Source organism: Coloeus monedula, assembly GCF_965178545.1.
Source record: "Coloeus monedula genome assembly, chromosome: 2".
In the NCBI taxonomy this organism is placed as follows: Eukaryota; Metazoa; Chordata; class Aves; order Passeriformes; family Corvidae; genus Coloeus; species Coloeus monedula.
This window is the reverse complement of record NC_138782.1, coordinates 64,914,141-64,939,376: the sequence shown is the minus strand read 5'-3', so window position 1 is coordinate 64,939,376 and position 25,236 is coordinate 64,914,141. Positions and strand designations below refer to the sequence as shown.

At 36.7% G+C, this 25,236-nt stretch overlaps 1 protein-coding gene across 8 annotated transcripts in view; it reads left to right on the top strand.

Moving 5' to 3' along the window:
- LAMA2 (laminin subunit alpha 2) overlaps positions 1-25,236 on the top strand; it is a 344,213-nt gene that overhangs the window by 280,047 nt on the left and 38,930 nt on the right. For all 8 annotated transcript variants that reach the window (XM_082302950.1, XM_082302949.1, XM_082302947.1 and 5 more), the window contains 7 exons: positions 268-406; positions 6,076-6,178; positions 14,430-14,546; positions 17,567-17,749; positions 20,491-20,645; positions 22,199-22,342; positions 23,232-23,365. In XM_082302950.1, coding sequence (XP_082159076.1) covers positions 268-406; positions 6,076-6,178; positions 14,430-14,546; positions 17,567-17,749; positions 20,491-20,645; positions 22,199-22,342; positions 23,232-23,365 — 975 coding nt within the window. The remainder of the gene's footprint in view (positions 1-267; positions 407-6,075; positions 6,179-14,429; positions 14,547-17,566; positions 17,750-20,490; positions 20,646-22,198; positions 22,343-23,231; positions 23,366-25,236) is intronic.

The following is a 25,236-nucleotide window of genomic DNA, read 5'->3' as shown; positions in this document are numbered from 1 at the left end:
CTTGGTGTCTGATCTATTTTTATCTCACAGAACTTCCTCTTTTAGTGAACATTGTTCTTTATGTCTGTCTGCACAGATAAAATGTGAATTCCATTAAACACACGATGCCAGAACTCCTGAAATCTCAAGTGTAGCATTGCTCTCTAAAGAAACACCTTAGAAATAGCCTTAGAAATAAGGCCATTTGGTTTGAAAAGGTGGGATTCTCTGTTCTGTTGAGCTCTGATAGCAGGTTTAATGGTGTGTTTACTTATCCCATCCCAACAGAATCCTTACTGAAGCGAAAAACCTCTCTTTCAATGCCACACGTGCTTTCAATGCTTATACTAACATCAAGGATTACACAGATGAAGCTGAAAGAGTTGCCAAGGAAGCCAAGGCTCTTGCAAATGAAGCTATGCAAGCGGTAAGGAAAATGAGTAAATTGAGAAGGTTTAGATTTTCTGTGGAACGTGCTACACCTTATCTCAGATCCATGTTTTTCCATCTTAAAACTATGTGTGAAGACCTTTGCCATCGAACATTCTTGTGTTGTGATCAGAGAGCTATGCCCCTGTCAGAGCTACATGTACCTTCAGAGAGCATCCCTATTTGTTCCTGACTCACGATCCTTACTTTTCTTCCCCATTTTATTTACTATCCTCCCCACCTCTGTCTTCCACCTTTTGGTGTCTGTGTATGGCTCAAGCCAACAGCTTTGAATCAGGAGTGTAGGCCATTTGATATTCAATAGTTCTAGTTTAGATGTGGGCAATATATTCATTAAATTTAAAGAACTCCGTACCTTAATTAACTCCCCTAGTTCCATGAAAATGCTTGGAGGCACTTCTCTGCACATCAGATGAACTGCATGCACCTCGCCAGAATTCTAGAAAAGGAGAATTGTAGGAGGGGAGTGGAAAGTTTTATTCACTTTGTGAACTCTACCAGTTTTTGCAGAGAAATCTTATTGTCACTATGAGGTAGCACATGCAAATTTTCAGAGAAAATGAAGGGAACTTTTAAAAATAGGATTGTACAGTAAAGTCAGCTCTCCTGCCTGAGTCTTAATGAGGATCTGGGCTCCTCAATACATATACTGTGAGGAGAAAACATTCTGACCATAGCCAAAATTATCTTTTATGTGAAATATCAAAGGAGTTAATTTGTGGGAGTCAGTCAGAGGGCAACAAACATGCACTTCACAGGCCCACAGAAACATGAGGCAGTGACAGTATAATATGAGATTACCAGAACCTATATTTGATATAGAAACATATAGGTGAACAGAAACAACTTGTAGTTACAGCACTTGTACATGAATAAAGGTAGCTTGCAGAGAGCTACTTCAGTCAAATGGATTATGAGAACAGCAAAATCAATCACATTCTGTAAAGGTCTGTATTCATCAGAGGGATAAAGTGACAAAAATTTTAATATTTCTAGGCTCTTTACATTTTCAGTGTTTTTTCAAATAATACTAACTACTGTATTTCTCTCTTAATGAAAAAGATTCACCTCACAAATTAGTATATGCTGGTTCTCTGTAAATAGTTCTTTGTTTCACCAGAATGCATAATTATACCACAGAAGTAAATTAGGGCCTGGCCCTTTTTTTTCCCCTTCTCATTAAGATTTAATACATGCTGTCTTTTTCTCCTTTGACAATTTGGAATGAGTGAGACAGGCAGCTGTTTCAGGGATTAAAAATGGAAAAAAAAAGAGCAGTACAGAAACAAAGCTAGCAATTACAGGATGGTAACAAAAGTGTATGTATCATTGGGTGATTATATAGAGAGAAAGAGGATTGATAATTTAGGTGATGGAGGTCAAGATGGACAACATGATGTAAATAGAAGCAAGTGAGTAGCAAGGGAAGAGATGAAAATATTAAGGTGATGTTTTCAGCATCTCCACTGCATGTATTCATTACAGGGAGTTTATTTTTTTTATGAGCAGTATATTTGAAATGGGGATCTAGTTGATGAGGAAGAACACTAAGGCAGCTGATGCCTTTTAAATGTAATTGACTTGATATAGAGGTCATCAGTGGTTTACCACCATATTGCTGCAGAGCAATAGATTTAGCTGTTATTTTTTAAATGATCTTGTGAGGGTTTTGAGCCAGATTTTAAAAATATGTCACTTGTGAACTACAGTCATCACTTCTTTATTCTATTTCCTTGATTTTATTTAAAGACTGTTGAATGTTTGCTCATCCTAGGTGAAGAGTTTAACTGGTAACCAGGTAAATCAGGGAGACTTTCTGGAGGTCCCAAGGAGCTTTTAGCTGAGCTCCAGCACAAGACCAGGAATGTAGCCTCAGTCAGGGCTGTCTGGAGCACAATAATTCAGTCTCCTAGAAGACAGCATTTGTGAATTTAAGCCCCCTCAGACTGATGAGCACCCAGAAACTGTGCCCCAGCTTTCTGAGAAGGTGCTGTGGGGACTCTGTGTAGAAGATGGAGATCATGTTCTGTTCTGTATGAGAGCTATTGTGGATGCCTGTCTTCTGTAAAAAGCTCCAAGTTCCAGCTGCTCGCAGACAATGGAGAAAAGTGCTGTAGCTCACTATGCATCCCTGATCCTTACCTTTCTCAGGTATAATGTTGGGGCAGGGGGATGAAGGTTTCCCAGCAGCAACAAGCTGGTGTAGGAACTAGAGACGGTAGGGACAGGTTTTGGTTTTAGGTTCTATCCTATATGTCCCTGGATCAAATGATTTACAAGAACCTTAGTGATATCTCAGGGTTTTTTTGGTTTGTAATGGAAAAATGACTTCATTTTTAAATCAAGATAATGTTGCTAAAAGCATGAATGAAAAGATGCTCAAAATCCATCGTGGTTATAGGAAGCCTGATAAATGACTGGGAAAAAATGTATTAAAAATATGACAGAAAAATTCCTCCTGAGCTTTTTATGATGGATTTGCTCTCCCCTTTGAAAGCAAAATAAATTCATCACAAATGAGAAATCTTTAGCATTCAGGCTGTTTCAACATTCCATTAATTAACTAAGGCAGTAACTGACTAGAAAGGAGTCACATTAACAGATTCTGCTTGTATCTCATGGATCAGAATCATAGTTTTACAGGATATCTGGAAAAAGTGTGATTATTCTTAGGCTTTTTAGAGAGGACTTACAGGCTAGTGACAGGAAACACAGAAGACACATTGAGTGTTTAGGGTCCTGCTTCCTTCTTTGATTTTGAATTTCTTTGAAGGTGTTACCCCAGCAGTTCTGTTGGGTGTCTAGATTTTTTTACATAATGGCATAAAGCTGCCTAGACATCCTTGTGAAGATGTCCTGAGGTGCAAATCATCCATAACATTTTTGGTATCTATCTTCAGGACTGGTAGAAATGAGAGTAACCCTATCTCTTGCACAGGTGAAAACTTCACAATATAAGTGTATGTGAAAAGAAAATAATTTAAGATTAAGGCAGAACTATTTTTAACTGATCTGAATTAGCACTTAGGCCTATAAAACCTTGTACTTGTGTAAGTTCATGTGAGCCTCAAGACTGCCCCAGTGCATTGATGCCTCTAAATCATGATTGAGACAGCACTGTTTGGGTATATAACATGGTCCCACTTCTGCCACGAGATGCAGCAGGGATTCAAACTGCCCTGGGTTTGCATGGGGAGGGTAGGGGCCATGAAGAAAGGCACAGGGAGAGGAAGGTACTATCCGCAGATTATGGGCATTTTGGAAGAGGCAGAATTGGAAAAAATTAGATTCCAGAGACCCTGCAATTTTCAAATTTATTTTTAATCACAACCTTTCCTTTCCTTTCCTTTCCTTTCCTTTCCTTTCCTTTCCTTTCCTTTCCTTTCCTTTCCTTTCCTTTCCTTTCCTTTCCTTTCCTTTCCCCTTTCCCCTTTCCCCTTTCCCCTTTCCCCTTTCCCCTTTCCCCTTTCCCCTTTCCCCTTTCCCCTTTCCCCTTTCCCCTTTCCCCTTTCCCCTTTCCCCTTTCCCCTTTCCCCTTTCCTTCTTTATTCTCTTTTTTTTTTTAATAGTATTTGTCCAAATTTAGAAAATAACATCAAAGACTGTTGGCTGCAAATCCTACTAAATCATAAAGTGGTTCACCATGACTCAGGCTTGCCACAAGCATACAAACTCACCTTACGCAAAGTCATAAAATTTTGGATTTTGATTACTGACTGCTTCATAATTTGACTTCTCATGTACCACAAGAAAAACTAGTAAATAAAGAACATTTTCTATCAGATGTCTTGATTAAAATTCATTTTCAGAATTGTTTTTTAAAAATATAAAGTAAAGCTTTTAATCAGTACATGTTTATTTCTCTCTGAAAGGGCTTTTCTAGTGTTAACTTTATGCTGAAATCTGTTTCTGACTAATTGCCAGCACATGCCCAATTACCATCCCTGATTTGATGAATTTTTTTGGTTTTGCATTGTACGTCTGGCCTTCCAACTTCATTTTATTGACTATAAGCTGCTCCAACAGCCAGTCAACCATGCCTATTAATATAATAATAATAATAATCCTTATTTTTGAAGTCTGTGGTCACAGAGTGGTCATACCCTGGGTTATGTTGCTAGTGGGAAAATAAATTTAAAAGTATTATTTGATTTGACAGGTTCATCTGTCACAAAATCTGGCCAAATGTTCTTCCTTCAGGAACAGTTGTTTGCTTCACTGGCTAGTTTTTTGGATTTTTTCCTGGGGTTTTATATATTTTTCTGTTACCAGTGCTAGTTGTTATTATGTGGTAGAGAAAATCTGTAAGAAACTAATTTTGTTGATCTGTTAAACACATATGTTTCTGTGGTTGTTGAAAGGAATATGTACACAGCTTAGTATTTCAGGTGAGCTTGGAAAATGACAGCGATGTGTGCCTTAGTTATTAAAATCACATAAAAGCTTACATTTGCATCCCATCTGAATATAAGGAATCTTTAATAGCTATATCCCTGTGACATGGCAACATATATACCATGAGGTATCCCATAACAAAAAAAAAATGGTTCTGAATTTTGAAAGTATCCAAAGCATTCCCTAAGGTTTTTAGAAGAAAAAGAAGTGGCAAGTTCACTGTATGTTTTTTACGACATCGTTGAAAAACATCAGAGCTTCAGCAGTATGTGAAATGTCACCTCTGGACTTGCTCATTATATAAATAATGAATAACAATAATAATTGTGTCATTTAATTGACACACAGTTAGTTTTTGAGTATATGTGTCTGCCCTGGAAAATGAAAAGTAGCTGCTTCTTAATTACATACTAGTTATGAGGCTATGACCCATGACTAATATAGAATGTTATCTGGCTGTCAGGAGTATTCTCAAAGAAATGTATTCAGTATGATGTGTGACCTGAGTTCAGTCTTACAAACTGAACACTAAGTGGTTCAGAACCTGGAGCATTTCCTACTGACTGAAAACACTAATCTAATTTAGAAAAATCATTCCATCTATTGATCAGTCTCTGCACTGAAGGTAGAGATGGATGTTTTTCAGAAGAAAGATCTTTAAGTAGCATGATATGATGGAGGATGGTTACTTAGTAATAAAAATCTTTCAGATTAACTGCAGTTTGCCCTTCTCTTAAAAGTCTATTTCTTACTTCTTTACTCACCTAGCAATTATAATTCTTTAATTTAACCACAGATGAATCTCAGTTGTCCTTATTAGAGCCATCAGATCCAGTCTGGCCTCTAAAGTTTCTGTAGCTGCAGTTTGAGAGAAATACAGTATTACATGGTGTTCTGTCCATAGCTGAAAGGATAAATACATATTTAAGTTGCAATATGTTTTGTTGGTTGGTTTTGGACAGTTTTGCTCTGAGAGTCAAACCCATTTCTTTAATACTGTAAACATTGTTTTTCTTTATTGAAGTCATCTTTGGTATTCCAAAGAGGATCTGGCTTCCCATTAAAAAAAAAAAAAAAATTAGAGAATTTTTTATTTTGGTACTTTTAGACCAGTATAATGGCAATGGCATGTAATTCACAGCCCACTGATGTGCATTTAAAATTTAGATGACTGTTCACTTGGATCATGATCACATGTCTTTTATGACCTCAGACTATCCTGTATGTTTGACACTGCTTGTTTGTCTGCAGACGTCTGGTCCTCAAGGATCATTGAAGGATGGTGCCAAGAGCTCCCTTCAGAAAAGCTTCCGAATCCTTAACAAAGCCAAGATGTTAGAAAATGATGTTAAAGGTATGTGCAGTATATGGCATTCAGACCCACTAAATAGAGGAAAAAAAGCATTGTGAGACTGCTGTGCTTCTGGTATGAAGGAGCCCTATCAGTAGGAAAAAAGTGTAATTCATTACCTGATTTGAAATGAAACAATGTATCGATGAAGGAGATTCTCCTGTTTTGTGTCCAGGCATTATGCAGGAACTCTTGTCCCCTCTATTCATTTCTCAGACAAGAAGGCTGAGGAGGAGAGGTCTTGCTAACTACAATAAGGGCAAGAGTAACTGGGGAGAAGAGAGGGATGGAAATACTGATACTGATTTGCTCTAGCAGAAAACAGGTATGAAACCGAACCCAATATTAAATTTTTGTTCTTGTCAATACAAAGCACGTTTTGCAATGCTAGCCAGAGATACCACATCTCTTGAGGATATCTAAGGTGTTTTGCCTGAAAGTGGAAGCATGAGGAGGTCAAATGAAGCTGTTTGCCAAACAGAGTAATCGGTGAGAATTGTTAAGCATCTCCTTAAAAAAGAAAAACAAATACTAAAAACATGTCTGTAGAGAAAAGATTTCATACACACAAGAAGATGTCTATGTTCCTGAAGCATCAATACATGTCTAAATGCAGGTAAATGCAGGTTAAGTCATAAGATCTGTAGATTCCAAACCAAATACTTTGGTTTCCTAGTGAAAAATAAAACATCTTTAATTTCTCTTCAACATTTTCCACTGGGGAAAAAATATAAGGCTTTGAGCCATGGTTTTCAGTGAGATATAAAAGCTGGTAATTCAGGTCAGACTGTCTGTAAAATGTCCTTAATATTTTCTTATCAGTAAATGGGAGTACTCCTGATGAATGCCGTTGCGTGAGAAGGTAGGACAGTAGTCAGTAGAGACACAGATGAGGTCTTACACAAATAATTAGCTGCAGAAATGCAGAATGATGAACAATTGTCTGAGTGGCACTTCTGTAAAGCAAGACTAAAGAGATGCATGGATCATGTGTTGGGTAGAGGTGGTAAAGGCAGATGTCACAGAGGAGTGCATGAATAGGTGCACACTTTCCAAAACACATGAAACAATCCTTCCACTCTCTTCAGGGTTTCTAGTGCTTTAGCTGAGATACTGGCTACAGTCTTGGGCACTGAACTTCATGAAGGCTGAGGTGGTTTGCAGAGTCCTGAAAACATTATGAAGACTAATTGGTGATCTAGCAGAGGAGAGATGAGGAGAAAGATTGAAGTAATGTAGATTTAGCATGTGGATAGAGAAATAATCGAGAGGATTTCATATTCTTTAGTATGTCAAGGTTTCTCCAAAGAAGATGGGACTAACATATCTCAAATGCACTGATACCAATCACATATTAGGAAAATCTCCATTATAATTAAAATACAGGAATGCTGTATTTGATTGCTGAGAAGATCAGGGAGAAAATGACCTTAGAAAATCTTTGAAAACAGCTTAGATGAACATCAGGGGGAGTGGCTGTTGGTCAGAAGGAGAACAATTCTCTTTGGACAAATACTTCTTCAGAGCCTATGACTAAATAATCTTATCACTGCAACAAAAATCAGTTTATTTCTTGGGTCTTTATCCAGACAGATTGTTTTATAGGTCCTGTAAGAAAACATTTATTGCAACACTAATGAAGCATCTGTTTAACAGTATTCAATACTTCTTTCTCCACAGCACTCGTAGGAAGGAATTGAAAAAATAATTCATTTCTACTAAACCAGAGGGGAAATAAGTATGATACAATTATCCACTTTGGAGTAGGCCAACACTAAGTTTCACACATCTGCCTTTGTGAAAAATGTTAAATATTACTGTTCTAATTACTTTGTTTTTACATATAACAAAGAAAGCAATTCGGAGCATAGAGTGTTTGTGCCACTGATATAGTAAAGTCTGAGAGGAGGATATGTTAACTGAGTCCTCAGTACAACTCTTTGAAAGTCTTCCATTTGAATACTAATTCCAGAAAGAATAAGTTCAAGCTGATGATTTTGTGGTTTATTTCAAGTTAGTGCACTGTAATCCCCTCCTTTTAGTAATTTGAAATTTTGGTGTATATATTTTCGGAAGCTTATGTCCAGTTACTGTAGTTTTTGAAAAATTCTTTCATACTAAATGCATCATAGTTTAGCCTGATTGAACTGGCTGGAGCTATAATAGGGTTAACCTGGAGTTAACCACAAGGATGGAAGAAACATAGCACTTGAAAACCAGTGTAAGAAAACATATTTAGGACTTGGAAGAAATAAAAACAAGGGGGAAAAAATATCTATGATATGATGTTTTTGTTCATCATAGGTTCTGAAAATCAAGCTGGGTTTTTTGGGGGGTTTTTGAGGGTTTTTTTGTTTGGTGTATCAGAACTAGAAAAATCACACATAGTAAATATTCGAGGCGGAGTTTTAAACTTGTCACAGAGATGATGCATGAAGCTTCCCCATCCTGCTAGCTTAGTTAAAATACTTTTTATTAGAAACAAGACAGGTTTTCATAATAGAGCCCTGTCTTCCATGTTTTTGCATACAAAATTCTCTTTGGCCTCCTGGGAGATACATTAAGAAGAGCATACAGCATAAAGGAGGTGATCCATACAGCTTAGTCATCTTTTGGCTCTTACTACACTTTAATTTAGTTTTGGCAGCTCTAGCATGTCCAGCTGCAGAACTAGTTAACAAGTAAACATAATGTTTAATAAGGTCATAAAGCATAATGTTTCATGAGGTCATTAATTACATTTCATTGTCATACACTGTTTAAAAGTGAAAAAACATCATTACTTTCTTGTAGCTGAACTGAGGGAAAGAAATGTGTCTGAGTTACTAGTAAATCTTGGATGTGTATTAGGGTCTTCTTTATTGCAACTCTCTACTGCCAGATTCAGTACAGATTTAGGGCTGGAGGAACAAATTTCAGGAAATATGTTATAAAAAATCACAAGACTATGAGAAGAGGCCAGTGTGCAATTTCAGTAGCATGGCTGAAGAAGAAAAAACAGTCATGCTTTCTGGAATGCAAACTGCTGCAGTTTGCCATGGCTGGTGCGAAACACTAAAATGTCTGCGCTGCCTCTCCCTGCCACAGCATTTCAGTGAGCAAACTGGACACCTCAGAGTGGAGTCCCTGGCTCTCTGTGCCCCCCAGGTAGGTGTAATGGAGTAAAGCACAATGCCCTGTTTTCAATGACAAATTAAAATAGTACCTCTACAAGGATGGATGTGAATTCCATGTGTCCACAAGACTGTTCAATTTAACCCTGAGACAAGATAGATTACAACCATTACTGCAGAAAATTTTGAAAAAAAAAAAAAAAGCTATTTTCCCATTGTACCAGTGAGAATTTAAGTGATAACAGCTTCATAATTCAGAGGCAAATGTCCAAACAGCCCAAAGTTTCATAAAGCAAACTTAATGCAAGCAGGCTGCAGTGCTTAAAATGCAAGTATTAGATCTTTATCTATGTTTTTGCCCCAAACTGAAGGGTAATGAGATGGAGCTTTCTTAATGCTCTTCAATAGGTCTTAAAGTGCTTCATAAAGACAAACATTCTGAACTTGAAGAGTATGCCTTTTTACATCTAATAAAACATGTCCGTGCTCCACAGCTTGACCCGTGGAGATCAGTTAAGATTGTGCCCAGAATGCAGATATGCAAGAAGAAAACACAATGACAGATTTCTGTTCCCCACTCTGCTTTTGCACCAAAGTGGTGATATTATTAGTACTGTGAATAACATAGAACATATGTTATTAGTATTATGAACATAATGCCTTCTGGATGTCTTGATTCTCCCATGACAGAAAGTGAGAGTTCGGTGTCAGACTAATAGAAAGTTATTTTCTTAGAGTCCTTATAAAGCCACCCTTTCAGAGTCTCAGCTGGAAGTGCAGGATGGCTAACAGGCACTCTATAAAGATCTGGCAGACAGAAGTAATCACTAGCTTAAAATTTCTCTGTCTGCACTACAGGAAGTACATTAGTTAAAGTAATGAAGACCCATAAGCCACTCAACTAATATATACTCCAAAAATCCAGCCTAGGCCATGATAGAGATGGGAGTGTTTTCCTCCTACATTATGACATTCCCCTGATTTGTGGCCAATTACCTGAGTTATAAAATGGCTGTTAATCATGAAAATGTTTTATATTACCACCAAAGACTGCTGAAACACTCCTTACAAAGCAAAGCTTCTGACAAAAGCTATTAGAATGGAGATTTAGTAATTTTTCTCTCTATGGGGCTAGGAGTTAGAAAGAATAACCCTGGTGGGAGAAGCAAACTCTGTATGTAGTACTGTGGCTAAGAAGGAATTTTGAAATTTGGGCTACCAGTGAGTAAATGCTGCTGCCTGCTAGCTTCATTTTCTCTATGCCTTGAGGGACTTTTCAGTTTGCCAGGAGCAATTTTTCTTCCTTAAAATTTTGAATTTACAGTTTTAAAAATATACTTAGCCATGTGCCTATTTCATACTGTATACAGACTTTGTCAAAACTGATCAATGAAAAGTGAAAATAAGATGCATAAACTCCTCTTCAGCTGGAGACTGCTGTCAGGTGGCTACTGAAATTCTGCTCATGTAATTTCTTTTGCTTAAGAATTGACAACTTGAGGGGGACGTGCCTTGTCTGACAACACGTGAGTATTTTTAGCTGAAGTATTTTTCAGCTGATAGGCAACATATCCAGCTGATGGATCCCTTGTTTGTGTATTTTCCTCTGTGTTGTCTTTCTGCTGACCTGACATATTGCATTCACCAGATTATTGTAGTCAGTGCTAAAAGTACTCTTTTTAAAAAGTTAAACTTAATTAGCTGCATTTCTCTAGTTACATCTCTGTCTCCTGTTTGTTCCTAATGCCAATTTCTAAGTCTTGCTTGGTTTAGGGAAAAAAAATTCAGCTTGTGACCCATGTTCCTCTTTATAAGATGAGATTGTGGGGAGCAAGAATGATATTTGGAAGAAGTAATACAAAGATAACAGAAAGGGATGTGTGTAACCGTCAGTTCATTTGTGCAGTTTCCAATCAATAAAAACAGATGCATTTGTTGGTCCTTGGTAGATTTCCAGCTTGAGTCTGATTTTGGGATACATGCATTTGGTAGCATTGCCTTAATGATACTTTCTTGCACAGTTTCATGTGGAAAACCTGTATTTATCCATACTGTCAGAAGGTACGTGTTTCCACTGTGTTCCTCTATATATGTGTTCCACCATGATGGTGGCACATCATCAGCAATTAACCAGTGTCACCTCTGTATGTGATCTGCAGAGACTCATAAAACCGTGTGTCTCTTGTAAGAGTAAATCACTCCGTATAAACAGTAAGTAACTAAATCCTTGAGTTCATCTTAGGATGAAATATATGCACACAGGGTTGTTTGGGTTTTTTCATTTGACTCACTTCAGTTTATTCACTCAGGGCAATAAGGGATGATGCTTTACCCTGTAGTGGTGTTTCATATAAACAGAAATTGAAAATCTTTGTTCATGTTAACCAAGCCAGCAAACCTAAAGGCCAGCACATGTAAAGTCCTGCAGGTTCCTGCTTACTCTTTAGAGCTTAGTTTCAGCAATGCATGACTAGTTTTCCTGATTTGAACAACAAACATTTATTGGCATCTTGTACCGTCTCTGTGCAGAGCTAATCAAGTGGAAACAGGATTGATACAGGATTTCTCATGATACTCCTCAACCTATGCTCTAATGAGAGTTGACAGTGCCTGGCATCTTTCAGTGCAGACCTACTAACCTCTTCCAAGTCAGACAGGCTCTGTAGTTTGGAAAATCTTAGACTGTAGCTGCCTGTATTTTGACTAACTTAGTGCTTAACTGGAAGATCTTGGGCCTTCAAATCCTTGACCTAGATTTTTTCATAAATGCTAATAATTAAAGGATATGGAAAAGCTGACATGAAGTCAGTTCAATTTGTGATTCATGCAACAAATTCGTCCAGTGTTTAATGCAGAGGCCATCTGGATTACAAGATAAGAAGTTAATTAAAAATAAAACTTAATATCTCCATGAAAAATTAACAATTTCTTTGGAAAGCTGACACAGGACATAGTATCTCCTCACTTCTCATTGTGTAAGAGCCTCCTTAGGTGCTTATTTATGGGTTTATTATTGTAACTAACAAAACCACTCACACAGTAAAAATGTATTTGAATTAAAAGAAAACCTATTAAACGGGTAGAGTCTCAATATTCAATTTCAAGACTTGTAGGGAAACTTCCCTTGTTAAATTCCATAAAAACCAGTTTGCTGCTATGGTTACAAAGCTGAAAAAAGAAGTCTGGAAACATGATTCTTTGGAAATATAACTAGGGGATAATTAGCATATTGTATATGGCAGAGTAGAGAGGCGAAAAAGAGATAATTTAAAAGTATGCTGCAAAGTTAGAACACCACCACCATGAGTCAAACTTCTCAGAAATGTTGACACACTTTATAAACACAAACATCCCACTGGAGACACCAAGAAATTATCAGGCAGACCATAATTTCAGAATTAAATGGTGGAAATTAAAGCAGTTTTGTCAGTATTATTACTTAACAAGAAAAGAACTCCAATAAAATCTCAGGGCATACAAGACCAGAATCTCATGAGTTCATCCTGGTTTAACAATATCACATTACCAGTAACCTCATTCAGCAGTGGGGACAAAAGCTGTCCTTTAGAAATAAAGCTGTTTTTAAGGGTAAGAGTGATCATATAATACATGCAATTTTTCCAAACTTTATTCTGCTGGTAACTTTGCCTCTCACAGTTCATGCAAATTCCTGTTCTTCTGCAGAACATTTTGCAGGAGTGAAGGCTTATCTCCAGGCACTCCTGCAGTCCTGTGTGTTGCTCTAATTTTAATAAAGTGAACAGATTTCTTCCCCAATGACATTTCAAAAGGTCTAACAACAAAAGTATAGTTCTCATTTAAATTCCATGTGCTGTTTCAGCCTTGCTATAGCCTTGGAAAATTTAATTAATAATTTCTTGTGGGCAATATAAATTTTGTTTGATTTTTCTCTTTACCAACTGCTTCTTGCACATCTAATTTTAAGAAACCTTACTTTTTTAGAATTTGTGAAATGTGAATCACATAGGTGTTTATATTCAATAACCTGTCACATACTTGAAGGTCACAGTCATAGCTTGTCTCCTGAACTCCTTTTCTACAAATTATTCTTCTCTTCCTGCTATCAAGCTCAGTCATGTTGAATTAGCTTCCCAGTAGGATATGCCTTTAAGGTAAGAAATTACCAGCTGTCTGTTCCAAAGAGCTTCATATTGATACAAAGAAATAACGAAAAACGCCCACTACATAGTGGTTTAAGCACTAACTACATTTTTTTGTGTCAAACTTTACTTCTGAATTTTGGGATAATGTCTGTTACAACAGCCATAAAGCTTAGCTGGAATCTCAGTTTTGAGATTGCTGTATTGCACTGCTGGATATGGTTCAAAAGACTCTGTGTAATTTTTATGCAAAGTAAATGTTGAAAAATAAGAACTTACTTGTTAATGAGGACATCAGTTTCAACTGTAATGTACCAAATATGACACACCTGTGCCTTTGATTTGTACTTGTCCTTTGATTTGAACAAATTCTTAACTATGAATGTTTTTACTAGATGGGGGTTTCCCCAAAGCATTTGGAATGTTTGTGTTATAATAACCTGTTGTTAGTGTATTCAGCTCATATTGATGATTAGTGAGCTTGTGTTTTCCTTGGATGTTATGTCAGCATCTTTGAGAAAATCCAAGAGAACTAGGCTCTGGCCACTCTAATTGCAATAGCAAGCTGGCCTAATTGGTCTTGTCTCTTTCACACCACGTTCAACTCATTCAGCTCAGGCAACCACCTTAAGAAGAAAGACAGGAGCTTAATCTAGGAATCAAAACAATGACTAACATCACAGTTGTTGAATCTATCAGTGGGTAATTGTGTGAATTTGCCTAAATCATAACATCGTAACAACGAGTTCCTTCATCTGCACACCATTGAAAAACCCATGATAAATATACAACAGTACAAGGAACTCATGTGTTTAGATGCTGTGGAAGTAGGGAACTTAAGGAAACCGGAGAAGATGATCAGCAAACCCCACAACGAATTCTGCTGGACTTCCTTATTTACACTATTTGATATCTTAATGAAAAATGGCTTGCTTGTTATGATGCACTTTAAATTATGTGCAAAGAAAGGATAGTGAAAACAAAAAGTTAAAGCCTTTGTATCATATGCACTTTTTACAGAGAAGGGTGATAATCTGAACAGCACACAGAACAGCCTGAAAGATGCTGATGAGAAGAACTCCATTCTCCTGAGAGCTTTGAATGAAACCTTAGGAAAGCTGTCAGCCATTCCTAATGGTAAGTCAGAAAAGTGTTGCAACATTTGACTCAGTCCTGCTCTTTTATTTCTTTTTCTATCACTTAACATTTGTCTCATCAATCTTTGGCTGTGTCCACACTGGGTCCACTTTGACCATTGGGTGTTATAAGACAAAAATGAGTAATGTGAGAGAGAAAACTGGACTGAAAACAGTTACATGGTATCAGTTAGAATTTTGGGATGGTAAAAGGTACCATGCTTCTGCAGTTTGCAGAAGGTTTCTGAAAAAAAACCTTTTAATATCAGGAATTATGATGCACTCCGATACAAATAGTCTTTTGTTTATATGTGAAAAGTCTTTTTTGAAGCTACTGTTTAATGAAACACTGTAATTTCGCCAGTGTAAATTAATCCAGGAAGAATAAGACTTACTGACTTTACAGAAAAAGTGGGGTGCAATTTGCTGGGTTTTGTCTTACCTTTCTACCCCACTCTTAACATTTCCAGCCACTGTTTGGTGTTGTACATGTTTTTTAGACTGCAAATTACTTAGAATTGGAACAGGTTTTCCTCAATGGACTCAGAAGTGCTGTGCTCTTGTGACCCACCCCTGAAAGTGAGGGTGACTGAGGTTCTTGTTAATAGATCCCTTGGGGCAGGTTAGAGTGAAATGACACTGAATGACCAGTGCTGATACATAGATAGATAGATAGATGTATATATACATATATATATGGCAGGTTAATTTTAGAACAATTTGATTGCAATGGAAAGGGGATATGTAGCCATTTGGGTTATTAACTATAGAAATATAACAATATAAAAGTATAAAAATATCACTTAAGAAAACGTGCTGGTTTTTAAGAAGTTTTGCTCAGTTTAAAGGCATGGAAAGGCACAAAATTAATTTCTGGGCATAGGGCAGTGACATGGGATACACATCATAAAGTCACCCCAAGACAGAAAAGAAAAGAAAGGAGGAGAGGTTAGCAGAGAGGGAAGATACCACCACATGTGGATCTTTCAGCAAGACTTGGTTGTTGCAATTTAAATGTCCCTTGGTGGAAGCGATGGTCACAGTCTTGATCCATCCAGGGTGGGGGAAACCCCACACAGCATAAAGTTCAGTGGGTTAAGGTACCTCTCCTGGAGGGGAGTTTTACACTGCATGATGCAACACTGTGGATCATGTGTTGTCCTCTGGTGGAAGGCCCCAGAAATGAGTCTGGGGGTTTTGATGGTCTATGACCCCTTCTAAGACATGACAGCTGTTTCTCCTGCCAGTATAGTTGGGCCAGTTATGCCTTCTCAGAAGGGATGAACACCTTCAGGCCTGCGTGGGAATGTCCCCATACATCCCCCGGGGCAGGCGAGTTATACACCAAGCTAGTTGCGTAAGGGGGGATATTGGCATGGTGAAAGTATTACCCCAGGATCTGCTTCTTATCAGCCTTTTTCCTTATCTGGCTCAAAAACCATCCCGTTACTAAACAAAAGTCACTTTGTTTGGATCATCCTGCAGTGATGATGGGTGAGACACCTGGGCTGTTCTTATGCAAATCAGAGGTTTCACCACCACACACTCAAAAACTCTGCTCCTTCCCTTAGTTTGGGGACCTCAGCATAACAACCTGCTGCTTTTGCCAATGGACCATTGCTTTAGTCGTTAACCTTTAACATTTCAGTGTCTCACAAATGTGCATTTGTCATGGTGTATAGAGTTGGGTTTTTTTTAAATGTAATACTCATTAAAATCCCAAAGTCTCAGAATGTTAGCTACATTGCATTGTGACAGCAAGGGACAGGGAGTTTCATTATAATGGGTAGTGAAAAATAAAATTAATGTTTTAAAAAATAAAGTGTTTTAAATCAAGGTATTTTGCTATGAATTTTTCTCCAAGGAGCACTTTATAAACTGAAGTTAGGACTTAAGAAAAGTCTATGAGGAATATCTGTATTCTGTTTGATTTCTGGTGGTGTGGTACGTTCAGACTGCAAGTAAATGCTTAGGATGAAAAACAATTTACTATTCATCTTATACATTTTGGTGGCTTTAAGATTCCAGCTAACTGAAAAGTTTTGGTTTAGATTTGATAATCCTTGAAATCAGGCATTCACAAAATAAATTGTTTAATATTTCATGCTCATCATATACCATTTCTTGGGTTTTGGTCAAGATACTGACATGGGTATTTGTCTTCTTGTGCACAGATAGATGTCTCAGTCAACCAAAATGGACCTCTAAGGCCTGTTAACCTTAGGACACAGAATATTAAAAATGGAACAAGTAAAAGTAATATGAAATATGCAATCATTAGCAATGTAATAAACTCTTGGCAGATTAGAGTTGCAGGGTGCTTGCTCTTGCCACAAGGACACTCATAAAAACAAGCAGATGAGTATTAAGGATGAAATTCAGAGGAAATACATAGCATGGATAAGAAAATGCAGTAAATTAGTTGTCCAACAGGAAAATAATCAAATGAAGAAGGGAGAGAAAATTGTATACAAGATATATGACCATATATATCTTGTTCAAGGATTTGAGAAAGCAGAAAGCAGCTTAAACTAATAATTCTTGTGTCCCTGCTATAATAATAGTCAGATAAAAGCAGAAAGATTCAGAATGAGGTAGACAGATCATGTGTGGGACAAGGACCCACATGTGCAGGGATGGCATAATTTAAAGTGTGGCTGAAAATAATTTGTAGGACTAATAGAAGGAAGTAACACAGTAACTCCAACTTTCACTCAGCCAGAAAGGTCCATGACCTCTTACAATGACCCAAGAGGAACTACTTGGATATGATGAAAAAAGGAAGTGAAAAAGGGAAATCAGGGCTCTCTTTTCTTTCTTTTGTCAGGACTGGCAATGATAATGGTTTATTAAAGAGTCAGTTGTATTTCTGAGGTGCTGTTGTATTTTGGGGTTTTTTCAGAGCCAAAACTTCAGAAATAAAGGTGGAGTTTTTTTGGAGCACAGATATAATCTATCTTTACTCAAAAAAGTTACTTCTATACTCTGGGCAATCATTTCATTATTATTTTCTACCTACAGATACAGCTATAAAGGTACAGGCAGCCAAAGACAAAGCAAGACAAGCTAACGATACTGCAAATGACGTCCTGGCCCAGATTAAAGACCTCAATCGGAATCTCCTGGGCTTGAGAAAAAACTACAGTAAACTTACAGACGATGTGGCCAGAACAAATGCAGTCGTGAAGGATCCTATCAAGAACAGTAAGATCTTTTTCGGGTTGTTTAGTGGTGGTTTTTTTCAGTTTGTGGTTTTCATTTCATAGATCAAAATTAAACAGGGACACTCCAGAATTTCACTTACATAGCATTACTACAGTATGCTGGGATAAAAGGACTCTCTATCATTTCTGTTTTCTGGGCTTCTTATGTGTGAGAAGGGACCAGAGGTCCCTTCGAACCCTAACAATTCTGTGATTCTGTGAAAAGAATTTTAAATCTTAAAGACTAGTGCTAGTAGTTGGAAGAAAAGCTAATGTCAGCAGGAAGAACAGGTAATGAATAGATTTGTTCCTCAGACTATTTAAAGTATTTAAGAGGTGAATAATCAAAGATTCTGACTGGCAATTCACTGCCTGATTCAAGAAAAATACCCCACACTAAATCTTCAGTCAATCAGATAATCAGTCCTGGGAGAAGTGCATGACTTCTTTCATATACATTACTATTTTTGGTACAGCACTGAAGACACTTAAAAAAAGATTCTGGGAATGGGGTTTTGTCTGCTTTTTTTTCTTTTTTGAGATAAATTCTATTATCAAATGTAACAATTACTTTAGCATTTTCACTTTGGTTAGAATGGATAAAAATGAATTCTAGTTTACAATACATTTTATGGTAGAATGCTAGACCATCCATATCATATAGGAGCATGCAGCCACAGAACTAAAGTGTCTTTAGAAAATGATCAAAGAACTAATTTCTCAGCTCTTCTGGGCTGCCCAGGTTGTTATCAGCTTGATGAAGCTGGGCACCTAAAAACATACAGTTCAGGAGGCTGTCATTCTCATTCTATGGACAAATATCCTCTTCCAATTGTTGATGTACTGGTGAAAGAAGTTAATCCCAATGGCTGTTTGTCACTGTCTGCCTACTGCAAATTCCCCATCCCTCATCAGATGAGATACATGTGTGAGTCCCAGTAAAATTCCCATTGGGTGGACTGATCCATACAAGTTTAGACAATATGAAAAGTAGTTATTGATTGAAATAGTGTGGTTAGATTATATCAGGTTGTAGAACCAGGAGATCTGTAAGGTGTCTTGCAGGGTAGTGGGTAACAACTGAGAAGCAGTCTTAAAGCAGTCATTTCTTGGCAGTGCTGAATCTAGACTAGGCCATCTGTTGCAGCCCAGGTATTCTGAGCCTGTGGGTAAATTAGCATTTTAGTTGAGATTAGGAGTGATAATTTAAAATTTAATCTCTTGATTGTCCCCGGTCACCATTATTTTGTTTGCATTGAAGAATGGTCTTAGCCCTTGCAAACTGTTTCCTGTTAGATAAAGCTGAACTGTAAGATGCTCTCCAGAAGTACACTTCTGTCATTCTCCAAACGTTAATGGATACTCAGATTACAGAATGAGATTAAAGTAATGTAGGGTGAACCATTCCAGATGTATAAAGTAAGTATGCTGGCACTCATGACTACATGCAAAAGTAGATACAGCCTCTCTTCTATATCAAAATTCAGGCCCTGAATTCTCATTTTGATAGATATGCAATATTTAAAAGGTAAAAAGCTATCTATAGACTCATCCTGTCCCTTACTTTACTTTACATTTCTGTTTAGGTCTTCAAAACATTCTCTTATGTTATCTTCTGTTTTTTCTCTTTTCTTTGTCTCCATATCTTGCCTGCAGAAATCTGTACGTATGTTTTTCTTACTTACAGCTTTTACTGTGTGTTTTCCAGTAAATAATGATTCACTGCTTACTACCAAAGCTTCTGCATGGTCCTCTATGTTTCACATTCATAGAAATAGCTAAATAGTTACTTTTTGAAAACTTTGAGGTAAAGTGGCTTGGTAGCTAGTTTAACTTACATGAAACCTTAAGAAGCATCTTGAAGGTTTTGGTATGAGTGTTTGGGTCAAAAAACTAGATATGCAGTTTTTCATGCTTTATCTAAGCATTATTTTTATTGCTATTATTGTTACTATTATTTTCAGGTAATATGCATCTTTCTGGTAAATGTATGTTTGTCCCTTTCAGTGTCATCCACAAAAACCCACACCCTCATGCCAGCCAAGTGTTGCAATCCTTAGATCTGCTGATGAATTGTCAAAGAGAGGGTATTATTCACTAATTGTATGTTGAGAGGCAAAAAAGGAATTTGAGGCTTAAAGAAAGGCAAAACTATCCTGGTAAAATTATTTAGTTTGCCTGAAAAAAGACAATCTTTTACAGTTTACTGCCACTGTTTTGCAATCTGCTTTCAGTACACATACAGAATTTTAAGCTTGTGACCAGAATAAAACCTTTTTGTATTTGTGCCTATTATAGTTAGTTCAAGAATTAATTTCAAGTTAATTTTAACCCAGTAATTTCAGAAATTACTTATGGAAACTAACCAGTTTCATTAATCTAGCCTTTTTCTTCAAGATTTGAGGGTTTTTTAAAAGAAGAAATCAAATATTTCATTCATAAATGTATTTTGCTTCAGGAAATGTTTTCCATAACTGTCATCCTGACCTGAAGCATAACTACATCTTGAAAATCCTGCTTTAATACCAGTGTTTGCTGCTATTGCTACTTCAACTTGATTCTAAACATTCTGAAATTGCCTTATTGTGTTCAGGTAGCTTCCTGGTCTGTGTGTACCTCATAGTAGCATATACAATTGCCTGAGCATTGTGTATGCAGAATTTTCTTGGATTTTATTATTGCAATGTATAATTAGTCTCTGACACTATTCTCTAAAGCTCTGCCTTGATCTTTCTTACAAAGTTGCTGATGCAGATTCCAGTATTAAAAACCTAGAAAAGGAAGCAGATCGTCTGTTAGATAAAATCAAGCCAATCAAAGAACTTCAGGATAACTTAGGGAAAAACATTTCTCAGATAAAAGAGCTGATAAACCAAGCTCGGAAGCAAGCCAATTCGGTAAGTCCTGTTTTTCAAAAAAAATTACCTTTTGGGTATTGATGGGGTTTTATTTTCTACTTTTTTATTTCTAATCTACAGTGTGAATCCTTCCTAAATCTGAACATGTGTAAAGGGAGCAAATAATGGAGTATAATTTCTCAGATAAAAAGAGAATATTCTGATGACTTTCACTCTGTGTCTTGTTTCTTCATTTAAAACATGCACTTGTTAAATGAATAACATCTGAAGGAATGGATCTCGAAGGGTTATTTTTGAGAAGTGTTGTAGGTGATAGTATAGCAGAAGATTTACAATATCACTGGGTTTTTTTGTGAAAACGAAAATGTATTTTTCTGCTTCAGCACTGATATTAAGCCCCTGGTTTCATTTCATAGAACTTATTCAAGAATGATAGCATCTCAGACTCACTGAAATTGCTGAGTATATCTGCTTTTCCCATATTTTTGATTTTTCTCTGTCCAGTAGCAGAACTTGTGTTAAGAATATATTTCTAGTCCATTTAGTGAGTTTGGAATCCATCTCCCTCATTCAGCAATACTGTCAACTCTAGGATCATCTGGTTAATTCAGCTTGTGATCTAAACAGCAAAGGAAAATGAATCATGTAGATGGTACTTGAGAAATCTTCCTCAAATATGGTTGGAAAAGAGGTTTTAAAAAAAATCAACATAATAATAGGATAATGGCAAAGAAGAGTATTCCACATATGTGATGAAATTTGCAGAGAACAGAAAGACAGGCTACTGTAATGATATGTTTTGTTACATTCTTCTTCTGTCTAAAGGCTTTGAAGTACTTAACTGCTCAGCATTTCTGAGATAAAGAAATTAAGAGTTTGGTCCTATAATGGATCTCCTTTTTAGTAGAGTTTGCCCTAAACATAAGGTGATACCATTATGTACTTTTCCTCTAATGCATAAATATGTCTAACTGGGATTGAAACACCATTGTACTGTCATTATGTCTGTGCTGGCATTATGAAAGCAAACAGTAAAGTGTTTTTATCTGTACTCAGAGCCTGAGGAAACCAGCACATATATCCAAACACATGTGTTACTCAGCTGTGGAAATAAAACTTAGTTATGAATACCAACTCCATTTGGGACTATGTAAAAGCAGTGATAGAAATAATTGTTGGTTTAAAAATGATTGTGAAAAGATGTCTTAAATTGGCATAATCAAAGATATTTCAAGGAAAAAGTAGATAATTCTGACTACCCAACAGCAATATGCTGTAATTCTTTCAGGAGTGCTGCTTATTTTCCTAGCTGCATATTCTACTTGCAGACTATCTGTACTGCTGGAATTCCACTGTTCGTCCTTTAAATGTGAATGCCAGAAAGAGATTTTATTTCCTTTTACTGAACAATCCCAGAAAAAAAATTCCACTTCTACCTTCTTCACATATCCGAGGAACTCCATGGTACATGAAACAAAAAAAATGTGAAGGAAAAAAAGTATAATAGTCTTATAATTATTTGGAAGCATCTATGGTTAATTCTGGAATAATAAGCAGTGAACTGAATGCTTTCTGTTATGCTTTTTTTGAAGATCAAAGTGTCCGTGTCCTCTGGAGGCAATTGTATTCGCACATACAGACCGGAAATAAAGAAAGGAACATACAACACTGTCATTCTCAATGTGAAGACTGTAGTTGCTGACAATCTGCTTTTTTACCTTGGAAGTGCCAAGTTTGTGAGTCTGTCTCCTGCCTTTCATGTCAGAGTTGCTCGATCAAATCAGACTACTGACAAATAAAGAAGATGAGAAAGGATTTTCTTTCACCCAAAGGCTTCAAAGCAGTACTAGAGGGTCTAAGATAATCTAGACTTTTACTGTCTTTGGTACTAATATAGAGATTCCTAAAATATGACCAGAAAATTTTTTACATATATCTTTATTTAAAGTAGATATTAAATAGCAGGCTTGTACATGAACTACATTAGAGCTTTAAAATTCACAGTGCAACCAGAGTAATTTTGGAGTTGTTTGTGGGTTTTCCCTTGGGAATGAAGTAGCTAATCTTATTGCATCTGTCAAAGCTCCTAGTTATTGTAATTTTAAGTGAAGACTACAATTTCAAGCATAATAATGGTGAATGATTCAGTTTCCCATGAGGCCTATAGCAGACAGACTTCTAGAATAACCAATAATAATTCAGTAAATGGGAAAAGTATTCTATTTCCAACTTTTTGAACTATGTCTTTTCTTTACCTAACACTAAATGAAAAGGCTCGATGGCATCATGTATCCTGATGTTTTTCTGCCATCCCATGGATGTTTCAGAGTGTTCCTCTGAATTAAATCCTTCTATTGATGGCCGCAATATTAACATTTCTGTTAGCCTGGCAGTCATTTACTGCATATCACTGAGAGAAATGATTTGCTGTCTTTAGCTTAAGATTTCTTGTTCGAACCAATAAAAACAGGAAAAAGAAGGTCTCATTTTAGGGCAATGTGAGAATTAATGTTAATTCTCTACTGTTTACGTGTGGGTTTCTGATGCCTCATTAGACCTTCTGAAATGTGAAAACTTCCTTAATTAAAATATGAGATCACTTCTATTTTTGTATTTTGCATGTAGACTGACTTCTTGGCCATAGAGATGCGCAAGGGCAAGGTGAGCTTCCTGTGGGATGTGGGATCTGGAGTTGGACGGGTAGAGTATCCAGATCTGACCATTGATGATGGGTTTTGGTACCGGATTGAAGCCTCTAGGTAAGTATATAATTCACTTCCAAGATTTTAGAAAAAAATGGCTAATATGTGAAATTCTAGTCTGGTTTAACAAAAGGTTTTGGACCTGCAACAATCAGTACCAGAAGTGTATACACTACAATTACTATTGAAATGTCAATTGTTCTGTGTCAAGAATTTACTTTAATCACATATTTCCTCTCTGGCATCAACAGTCTATGACTGCTTATATTTTTTCCGTTTTGTTTATCTGTCACTCTATCGATTGTCTCCTTCAACTAGCTTACTTTTAAAGTCAGTTACACGTTTTGGCACTCGAATAACTACTATTCTTTTCTCCTTGAATTTTAAAGAGGAGCAGCTTTTCTGAATTTCTGGTCTTGATACAGTACTGCAAGTGAGTGGTCTGTTACACAGCAGTATCTTGATTCTTGCTCAGAATGCTATTTCTATAGGCAAAATGTCTCATCAAACTGGAAATATTTATGAAAGATACAGTTTATGAAGACTGAAGAAGAAGTTATTCTGGAAAGTTAAAATACATTTTGTAATTTGAGATCAACTGTTTAATGCCTTTGAACTTTAGAAATATAGATACATAAATATTCAAATCCCAAATTTGTTAGTTGAAGCTTGTATTTTCCATTCAATAGCAAACATATGGCATATGGTGTAGTAATCACAGCATAAGGATTGCATAACTTTATAGCCTTTATCTTGAACAGATCTTAGTAATTTAGATAACATCAGCTGTATTGTAATTTGATAGAAAGCTGAGTAATTTCTCCTACATCATTACAGTTAATTTCACATGGTATTAAACATGGAATGGATAATATAGTCAGAGAATGAGAGAATGAAGGAGGAAGAAAACAAAGCACTCTAATTCTGGTAACATGCATAGCTCCCAGAGGAGGAAATGGCATCCAGTTTAAATAATTCAGTGAAATCACAGAAATCAGCCATTCAGAGCAGAGAATTAAATAAAATTATGGCACGGTCTCCAGAAGCTGGCTTAATGAAACCTTACTGCTAGGAGAATACAAACTGGGGTACAATACAAATTGTTGAAATCTTCACCAGTTCATATTATGCATACCAAAGCAGCTTCATGACACAGTAATGCCAGCCTTTCATTTACAAGAAAGCTACTTCAGCAGAATATGGAGCCAGGGCATGGTATAAAATTCACACATCCGACAAAAGCCCATACCTATTAGCTGGTTGTTCTGGATATATAGGATGTGCATGCCATTAGTTTCAAACAAAGTGCTGGATCAGCAATTTAGAGTGATTACAGCTGCACAAATCAGAGGTACAGAGCAGTGTTTAGGAGAATTACATTGCAGAGGCATTAGCTGGATTTGAGGGATTAAGATGAAGAGCTTGAGACTGATTTTTTATTCTTAAGGCAGACTTCACAAATCACATACCCTACAGAAGAGTCTTCAACTCTGAATGTTTTAGTCCATTTGATAGCTCTCCTCAAATTCCCTCCATAAGCTGTTGGAGAGTTTTACTTATTTCATTCCCTCACACATTTTCTCCAAATTTCTGTTCAGTTTCAGCCACAGACTTTTTCAGCCTGACAGAACTGCCTGAGCAGCTGGAGCAGGGCATCTGCTTAGCATACAGACATAAGATGAAATTCTGGTCTTACTGAATTTTGCCATTGTTTTTAGTAGTGACAAGGATTGACAAAAATAATGATATGGTGTTCAAACCCACCATAGGTTGGTAGCCATTCTTAAGGATGCCAAAGGGCTTTAAAAAGAAGAGATGTTGTGGCAGAGAGGTTGGAAAATTCTCAAGTTCACTTAACATCCTGGATGAAATCTAAATATGAAAAATCTAACTGTTGAGTAATGATCAGAGATGGTTGGTTGATGCAT